Here is a 9,621-nt window from a genome sequence, read left to right as displayed (position 1 = left end):
CGTCACCAAGCGGTGCTTGTAGGACATAATCTTTCTTGGCAGCTATGAGGATGATCCTCAGGTTCCGGACCCAGTCCGTATAGTTGCTGCCATCGTCTTTCAGCTTAGTTTTCTCTAGGAACGTGTTGAAGTTGAGGACTACGTTGGCCATTTGATCTACAAGACATATTGTAAAATATTTTAGACTAAGTTCATGATAATTAAGTTCAACTAATCATATTGTTAGTGAACTCCCACTTAGATTAGACATCCCTCTAGTCATCTAAGTATTACATGATCCGAGTTAAACTAGACCGTGTCCGATCATCACGTGAGACGGACTAGTCAACATCGGTGAACATCTTCATGTTGATCGTATCTTCTATACGACTCATGCTCGACCTTTCGGTCTTCTGTGTTCCGAGGCCATGTCTATACATGCTAGGCTCGTCAAGTCAACCTAAGTGTTTGCATGTGTAAATCTGTCTTACACCCGTTGTATGTGAACGTCTGAATAAAACACCCGATCATCACGTGGTGTTTTGAAACAGCGAACTGTCGCAACGGTGCACAGTTAGGGGGAACACTTCTTGAATTTATTGTGAGGGATCATCTTATTTACTACCGTCGTTCTAAGTAAACAAGATGCAAAACATGATAAACATCACATGCAATCAAATAATAAACGTGACATGATATGGCCAATATCACATAGCTCCTTTGATCTCCATCTTGGGGCTCCATGATCATCTTGTCACCGGCTTGACACCATGATCTCCATCATCATGATCTCCATCATCGTGTCTCCATGAAGTTGCTCGCCAACTATTACTTCTACTACTATGGCTAACGCGTTTAGCAATAAAGTAAAGTAATTTACATGGCGTTTCTTGATGACACGCAGGTCATATAAAAGAATAAAGACAACTCCTATGGCTCCTGCCGGTTGTCATACTCATCGACATGCAAGTCGTGATTCCTATTACAATAGCATGAACATCTCATACATCACATATAGATCATTCATCATTCATCACAACTTTGGCCATATCATATCACAAACCACTTGCTGCAAAAACAAGTTAGACGTCCTCTAATTGTTGTTGCAAGTTTTACGTGGCTGAATTAGGGTTCTAGCAAGAACGTTTTCTTACCTACGTTAAAGCCACAACGTGATTTGTCAACTTCTATTTACCCTTCATAAGGACCCTGTTCATTGATTCCTCTCCAACTAAAGTAGGAGAGACAGACACCCGCCAGCCACCTTATGCAACTAGTGCATGTTAGTCGGTGGAACCGGTCTCACGTAAGCGTACGTGTAAGGTTGGTCCGGGCCGCTTCATCCCACAATACCGCTGAAGCAAGAAAGGACTAGTAACGGCAAGAAAGTTGACAAATCTACGCCCACAACAAATTGTGTTCTACTCACGCAAGAAGAACTACGCATAGACCTAGCTCATGATGCCACTGTTGGTGAACATTGCAGAAAACAAAAAATTTCCTACTCGTTTCACCAAGATCATCTAGGAGTTCATCTAGCAACGAGTGATTAGATGCATCTACATACCTTTGTAGATCGCGCACAGAAGCGTTCAAAAGAACGGTGATGATGTAGTCGTACTCGACGTGATCCAAATCACCGATGACCAGCGCTGAACGGACGGCACCTCCGCGTTCAACACACGTACGGAACAGCCACGTCTCCTCCTTCTTGATCCAGCAAGGGAGGGAGGAGAGGTTGAGGGAGATGGCACCAGCAGCAGCACGACGGCGTGGTGTTGATGGAGCTGCAGTACTCCGGCAGAGCTTCGCTAAGCACTATGGAGGTGGAGGAGGTGTTGGAGAGGGAGAAGGAGGCAACCAAAGGCCAAGGCGTTCAGGTATGAAGTCCCTCCTCTCCCCCACTATATATAGGAGGGCCAAGGGGGGGTGGCCGGCCCTAGGAGATCCAATCTCCTAGGGGGTGCGGCGGCCAAGGGGGGTTTCCCTCCCCCCCAAGGCACCTAGGAGGTGCCTTCCCCTCCTAGGACTCTTCCCCCTTCAAACCCTAGGCGCATGGGCCTATGTGGGGCTGGTGCCCTTGGCCCATTAGGCCAAGGCGCACCCCCTACAGCCCATGTGGCCCCCCCGGGACAGGTGGACCCACCCGGTGGACCCCCGGGACCCTTCCGGTGGTCCCGGTACAATACCGATAACCCCGAAACTTGTCCCGATGCCCGAAACAGGACTTCCCATATATAAATCTTTACCTCCGGACCATTCCGGAACTCCTCGTGACGTCCGGGATCTCATCCGGGACTCCGAACAACATTCGGGTTACTGCATATACATATCCCTACAACCCTAGCGTAACTGAACCTTAAGTGTGCAGACCCTACGGGTTCGGGAGACAAGCAGACATGACCGAGACGACTCTCCGGTCAATAACCAACAACGGGATCTGGATACCCATGCTGGCTCCCACATGCTCCACGATGATCTCATCGGATGAACCACGATGTCGAGGATTCTATCAACCCCGTACGCTATTCCCTTTGTCTATCGATATGTTACTTGCCCGAGATTCGATCGTCGGTATCCCAATACCTCTTTCAATCTCGTTACCGGCAAGTCACTTTACTCGTACCGCAATGCATGATCCCGTGACCAGACACTTGGTCACTCTAAGCTCATTATGATGATGCATTACCGAGTGGGCCCAGTGATACCTCTCCGTCATACGGAGTGACAAATCCCAGTCTTGATCCATGTCACCCAACAGACACTTTCGGAGATACCCGTAGTCTACCTTTATAGTCACCCAGTTACGTTGTGACGTTTGGCATACCCAAAGCACTCCTACGGTATCCGGGAGTTACACAATCTCATGGTCTAAGGAAAAGATACTTGACATTGGAAAACTCTAGCAAACGAACTATACGATCTTGTGCTATGTTTAGGATTGGGTCTTGTCCATCACATCATTCTCCTAATGATGTGATCTCGTTATCAATGACATCCAGTGTCCATAGTCAGGAAACCATGACTATCTGTTGATCAACGAGCTAGTCAACTAGAGGCTCACTAGGGACATGTTGGTGTCTGTTATTCACACATGTATTACGATTTCCGGATAACACAATTATAGCATGAATAAAGACAATTATCATGAACAAGGAAATATAATAATAATGCTTTTATTATTGCCTCTAGGGCATATTTCCAACACTCCCTAGATGGGAGAAGGGTTTCCCCTGTGGTCCTTGCCCTCCATGGCATGGCCCTGTGGATTTTTCTTTCCAAAAATCATATATATTCCAAAAAAATCTCCGTCAGTTTTTATCCCATTTGGACTCTGTTTGATATGGATATTCTACGAAACAAAAAACATGCAACAAACAGGAACTGACACTCGACACTGGATCAATATGTTAGTCCCAAAAATAGTATAAAAAGTTGCCAAAAATATATAAAAGTTGTAGAATATTGACATGGAATAATAAAAAATTATAGATACGACGGAGACGTATCAGCATGTCAATTGGACTCCATTTAGTATTCTTTTCTGTAAAACTAAAAAATAAAGAAAAAACAGAAATGGCACTGGGCTCTAGGTTAATAGGCTAGTCTCAAAAATCATATAAAATAGCATATAAATGCATATAAAACATCCAAGATGGATAATATAATAGCATGGAACAATCAAAAAATATAGATACATTGGAGACGTATCAATCGTGCGGTGTTCTTTCTTAGTGATAGAAGGGGCAGCAAGACACACATGTGTCATTGCTATTAAGGATACCAAGATGGGGGCTATTCCTACATGAATAGATCTCGTCTACATCATGTCATCGTTCTTATTGCATTACTCCGTTTCTCCATGAACTTTACACACTAGATGCATGTTGGATAGGAGTCGATGTGTGGAGTAATAGTAGTAGATGCAGGTAGGAGTCGGTCTACTAATCTTGGACGTGATGGATATATATTGATCATTGCCTGGATATCGCCATAATTATTTGAGGTTCTATCAATTGCCCACCAATAATTTGTTTACCCACTGTGTGCTATTTCTTGAGAGAAGCTACTAGTGGAATCTACGGCCCCCGAGTCTATTCTTTATCATATTTGCGTTCCGATCTATTATTTGCCTTTAAGATCTAATTTTATTTGCTTTTATTTTCAGATCTATTATTCTAAAAACCAAAAATACCTTGTTGCCTTTTTTATTATTTATTTTATTTTGCATTTTATCGAGATCTATTTACCCAATCTATCACAAATTTATCCCGTCAACTCGACAATTTTTCTACGCAGTTACCCCTAAGAGGGATTGACAACCCCTCATAAGCTTCGGGTTGCATGTATTTGTTCTTTGTGTGCAGGTACCGTTTACATAGCGTTGCTTGGTTCTCCTACTGAATTGGTAACCTTGGTTTCATAATTGAGGAAAATACCTATTGTAACTGTGTTGCACCAATCCTTCCTTATTGGGGAAATACTGACGTAGTTCAAGCGAAATCAGGATGCACAGGATGCAAGTTGAAGGAGGGGCCTGGGAGTCGCCAACTATTTCCTGATTTTGTTATTTTTCTTTGTCAGATGCTTTGTGGTCCAGGAATGAGGAAAGGAGCGTGGGCGACGGGTCCAAGATGCTTTTGTGATAGTTACGTGGCCTTGTTTTGGTTAGCATAGAACCGAGTCAGATTTTTAGCAGCCCGATCCGTTTTTTTGTTGGAAATGCAAACATACAATTTCTCGATGGTATTGGGACATACATGTGTCAAGACTTGATTTGTCAGGAAATTTGAATGAAATCAAACTAAAAATCAGTCAAATGCTAAATAGACATTCCATTTTTTTAAAGCATGCTATTTTTTCCCTCCAAGTGTTTTGTAGTGGAGGAAAGTATAGTTTCCCCCCTCAAATCTTCCCCAATGGATCAATATCCCCCTGAACTCTAAAACCAGATTATTTCCCCCCTGAACTCTACGAAACCGAATAAATGTCGCCCTGGGGTGGTTTTGGAGCGGATTGAAGGTGGTTTTACTTGTAATCATTCTGACTTGGCACGCTGAGTTGGCAAAGGTAGCATCGTCCGCTCGAGCATGGGCCTGGCGACCATGGCCATGGCCATGGCCGACCTCAGCCGTGCACTCACCAGCCCAGCCGCCCCGCACGCCCACCCCTAACTGCCCTCTGCCGCAGCCCCGCAGCCTCGCTCACGCGCATGCCCTCCTGTGGCCGACTCAGGCGGCGCGCCGGCCGTGCTTCGGCGGGCGCTACCTTCCGGGGCGGGCGTGCTGCCTCGCATGCGCGAGTCAAGTGCCTGCAGGGCGTGGTCGTGCGATGGTCGGAACCATCTCCTTCAGTGCAATGAGCAGACCAGCAGCGTTGCCACCTCCTTGCATTCCTAATCAGTGAGCTATGGTTTGTTTCCCCCGCGCGCATGTGCATCTCAGTGTTTGTGTGCTTCAATAAGGGTAGGGAGCTAATAGGAGCAGTAATGGCCGTCGGGATGAGACTCTCGGAGGTGCTCTCGCACGTCCGCCCGCGTGCTGCTGCGTCGAGGCTGCTCTTCCAAATCCTATGGAAAAGGCGATGGGAAAGCGGGGCGAGAACAACGAGCTTCTGCGTGACGGACGGTTGCAAAAGGAAGAGGCCCAGACCTGTGTTTGCTGCCATGCGCGCGACCACGAACATGAACTTGACTCGCGCATGCGAGGCAGCACGCCAGGCTAGGAAAGCAGGGCTCGCCAAAAGCACGGCCGGCGCGGCCGGCCATGGAAGGACCAGCGTGTGAGAGAGGTTGCGGGGCCGTGGTCGAGGGCGCTTGCAGGCTGGGCGCGCGCATGGACGGCCGATCTCGGCCATGGCCATGGCGGCCGAGTTCGAGCTCGAGCGAGGCGACGCTACAGGTGACGGAATCAGACGAGAAAAGGTGCGCGCGTTCACCCAGAGCTCGTAGGCGAAGTCGGGGCGGCCGGGGAAGCTGCAGTGGTGACGAATTTGACGCCGGCGGCCGCCGAACGAAGACAAAAAGACGTTGCTAAAAGTGAAGAAATTTCACCAAAACCGTTCCTTGCCGATGCCGAGTCAACATCATTAACAGCCTAGTTAGCATCCTTAGTACGAAAACCACCTTCAATTCTTTTCAAAACCACTCTGGGGTGATATTTATCCGGTTTTGCAAAGTTCAGGGGGTTATTTATCCGGTTTCGGAGTTCAGGGGGGATTTGGTCCATCAAGGGAGATTTCAGGGGGAGAAATATACTTTCTTCTTTGTAGTGATGTTTTCCTTCAAGTATGGTCATATGATGCATTGTGCAGCCCAACCCAATAAGCCTACTAGCCCAGTGGGCCCGCCAGTGCACGCCTCAAACCAGCTCCACACATATCCCCTACAAAAAATAAATAAAACGAACCATCCGTGTACCACCACCGGCCCCTCTCTCTCCCGCACGCGAACCCGGAAGCCTCGCTTCCGCCGCCGTCGCCGCCGCTCCGCACCGCGACGCAGAGCTCGCCCGTGCTCCCCTACGCACGGAGCTCCCGGCTCTCGTCGGCGCAGGTAACCCTCGACTCCCAGATTCCATCTGATTCCACCCTACCTAACCCTCCATGGCGTCCAGTTTCGGAACCCTAGAAAGCCGTCGGCCAGTTGTTACGGCTGCCTCGTCGCGATGTTCCGAGCTAGATGGGCGATTGGTCGGCTTGATTTCACAGTTCCTTTGTCTCGGTAGTTTTCTGCGGATTCAGACCAATTCCTCCCGATTGGGTGTTTTGGGGATCCTTCGAAATATTCGTGGAATCACACCCCTCAGTTTTTGCGTTTGTTTACCGCACGAGGATAGGCAGTATCTCGATGTCGAAATTTCGCGGAGTTCTAGTTAGGGCTGTAGTCGAATTGGTGTTAAGGGGACTCCCCAGATCTTCAGATTTCAGATCTGGGCGTTGGATATTGTCGCGGTTTCGTCTGGATAGGAATTTTCTTTCCTATAAACGACTGCTCTCGCTAAATAGTTGGGAAATTTGCTTGCTAGGCTTACATACACTGTGATACGCAGTTGGTGATCTAGAAGTGTATAGAATCTTGTCGGCCTTTCGTGCAGTGTTGCTCATATACCTCTGGGAGAGGTGTCCTCATTATAACTGGTTCCTCTCTTTACTAAACCCAGGGATTTGTTCACCATGGCCCGCTTGTACGTTGGTAACTTGGATGCCCGGGTGACTGCTGGGGAACTTGAAGATGAGTTTCGTGTGTTTGGAGTTTTGCGAAGGTCGGTTTCATTACAATTTGCCTTTGCAGTATTTTCTTTATGTGGAATTTTTTTGATGCGTGAATTCATTTATTGTATACTGCCAAGGATAATCATGCATGCCAGTGCTTATAAAGTGATGTTGGATCTTTGAAGCAAAATGATAATTATGTATGCCAGCGATTATGCTTATAAAGGGATGCTAGATCTTTGAAGCAATTATGTTGTTTACAATTGAAGTTGTTATTTAGTTATTTTCATTCATGTTTGATCTTCGTAACTTGTATGTTCAAACATGTCGAACTATCCAGTGAAATGCTTTCTACTTCTAGCGGTGCTTGTGCTGTGGGTATGCTCGTTCACCAATGAACATCAGAACATAACATGCTTAAGAACTCCTATCTCTGACGTACAAGTATGGACTTTTAAATTGAGATTTTGGACCACCGAGACATGCTGCTCATTTAAGCGTTTCTGAACCTTGAATGCTTTTTCCCTTCAAAATGGTATGGTTCAGCACTAAATATCTTTTGAGGTGGAGGCCTGTATCATTCAGCTGATGAGATGATCAGTTGTTCCTTTGTAAATACTCAATGGCTTGGTGTAGATTAAGAATTTCTCTATCTCTTGGCATGTTGGACTGACTGTTGTGTTCAATGTAGTGTCTGGGTTGCACGTAAGCCACCTGGTTTTGCGTTTATTGATTTTGACGACAAGCGGGATGCTGAGGATGCACTTCGTGATCTAGATGGTAATGCAACCATTTCTCTTGTGGAGGCTTGTTTGATTCTTGGGCAGGACATTACGTCATTTCTTTGTTTCCTGGATCTGATTTTCATGGCAAATGTCTGATTGGCAAAAACATGTAGAACTTGCAGTCTTTTTTGCTCCTCTTTTGAGTTAAGGAAGCAAGCTTTCAATGGTTGAAACTTAGTAAATAATCTCTTTTCTTTTAGATTATACACATCCTAGCCACTAGCCAATCTTTTCGAGTTCTTAGATCATGAACTTTGCTTTTTCAGATGCACACTTTGTTTTCTCATCCATGACAGTAGATTGTAATCTGAAGTATGGTTTCTCTTTTAATAGGCAAGAATGGATGGAGGGTTGAGCTGTCTCGCAATGACCGTGGTGACCGTGGAGGTCGTGGTGGTGGTGGTGGCGGCGGCGGTGGCGGTCGTGATCGTGGTGGTTCTGATATGAAATGCTATGAATGTGGTGAATCTGGGCACTTTGCTCGTGAATGTCGTCTGCGTATTGGTGCTGGGGGTCTGGGCAGTGGAAGGCGTCGCAGCAGGAGCCGCAGCCGCAGCCGCAGTCCTAGGTACCGCAGGAGTCCGAGCTATGGCAGAAGGTAACACATTTTGTTAATGCATTAAGTTATAAGTCTCAATTGTTTAGGTTAGCTTTGTTGTTCATTTCCTTGCATACTGTTTATGTCAAAAATGGTTGCTTGTTCTTTATAAGTTCTTCTACCTACCATGTCAAGCTTGGGTGCCTGGTCTTTTACTTTTTGTTATTTTTGGCTATGTGAGGTTTCTCTACTTTGTGCTCATTATATGCCTAGGATTATGATTGAAGGAATGAACTCTTAGAAACTAACTACTCTGCAAACAGAAGTTACAGCCCTCGTGATCGCTCTCCAAGACGCCGCAGTGCTTCTCCAGCCCCAGCCCGTGGTCGCAGCTATAGCAAGTCACCAGTCCGTGCCAGGGATGATTCTCCTGATGCTAAAGGGTAAATGCAGATTCTGTGGAAATATCACCTAATTATTGTGTCCCAATCTCATACTGGACTGCTCTCCCAGGTATCGCCGCAGCCGGAGTTAGACCTGAAGCCCGTGTCCAATGCATGTTCTCTGAGAGAAGTTACTCTTTAGCTCTGCCTGCTAGGAGTACTGAGACCTGACGTCAACTTCTTGACTTCGGTTAAGGTTTCAACTTTATCTATAGTTTATGTTCTGTCATTAAAAAAATTATGTGGTGGATGTGGTATGCAACTGAGATCTATTACCTTTCTTTCTGTGTGTTAAGAAGGCATCGTCCTGCACTTCTGCTTAAACGACTCAGCCAACTTCGGCTCTTCAGTTGTTGTCTTCGTGGTTTTCTTGTTCGCTCTTCATTCTTCGCACGCCCTTACTGCTTCGCGCATCCTGCATTAGTCCCTGCCTGCGATGCCTCTGATGTTCTTCGTTGAAGAGCTGCCTTCAAAATTAGTAATCTCTTTATCTCAAATTGATAAGTTTGGATGTGCTGACAAGTGCAACTTGTTAAAGTAACCGGATCACTGATTTTGTATATAGAACCAGGAGTCAGCAAGGTATTGACCGTGCAGCACTCGAGTGAAACTAAATCTACATCCTGTTCATAGGGTGAAAAATGGGCCTTGAGCTGCGCTCTGT

The 9,621-nt window shown here is 46.3% G+C and overlaps 1 protein-coding gene across 3 annotated transcripts; it reads left to right on the top strand.

Annotated features, from left to right (window-relative positions):
* The first annotated feature begins 6,334 nt into the window (after positions 1-6,334).
* On the top strand, positions 6,335-9,341 carry LOC780657 (serine/arginine-rich splicing factor RSZ21). 3 transcript variants are annotated; one of them, XR_006463392.1, is made up of 7 exons: positions 6,335-6,532; positions 7,140-7,241; positions 7,883-7,971; positions 8,310-8,574; positions 8,838-8,957; positions 9,028-9,153; positions 9,257-9,341. XR_006463392.1 is itself a non-coding variant. In XM_044548786.1 (6 exons), the coding sequence occupies exons 2-6, from the start codon at positions 7,153-7,155 to the stop codon at positions 9,047-9,049; spliced, it is 585 nt and encodes a 194-aa protein (XP_044404721.1). In that variant the 5' UTR covers positions 6,335-6,532; positions 7,140-7,152; the 3' UTR covers positions 9,050-9,341. The 3 variants fall into 3 exon arrangements, 1 of the variants encoding a protein (XP_044404721.1); XR_006463391.1 differs by having other exon boundaries at positions 9,254-9,341; XM_044548786.1 differs by having other exon boundaries at positions 9,028-9,341.
* The last annotated feature ends 280 nt before the right edge of the window (positions 9,342-9,621 follow it).

The sequence above is a fragment of the Triticum aestivum genome, chromosome 6A (assembly GCF_018294505.1).
Source record: "Triticum aestivum cultivar Chinese Spring chromosome 6A, IWGSC CS RefSeq v2.1, whole genome shotgun sequence".
Classification (NCBI taxonomy): domain Eukaryota; kingdom Viridiplantae; phylum Streptophyta; class Magnoliopsida; order Poales; family Poaceae; genus Triticum; species Triticum aestivum.
This window is presented reverse-complemented; position numbering and strand designations above follow the sequence as displayed.

What these genes read in the sequence shown, in the direction of transcription:
- LOC780657 (XM_044548786.1), top strand. Translation starts at nt 7,153, where the DNA reads ATGGCCCGCTTGTACGTTGGTAACTTGGATGCCCGGGTGACTGCTGGG. An exon ending in GTGTTTGGAGTTTTGCGAAG is followed by an intron (nt 7,242 to 7,882) that starts GTCGGTTTCATT and finishes TGTTCAATGTAG; the next exon opens with TGTCTGGGTTGCACGTAAGC. An exon ending in TGCACTTCGTGATCTAGATG is followed by an intron (nt 7,972 to 8,309) that starts GTAATGCAACCA and finishes CTCTTTTAATAG; the next exon opens with GCAAGAATGGATGGAGGGTT.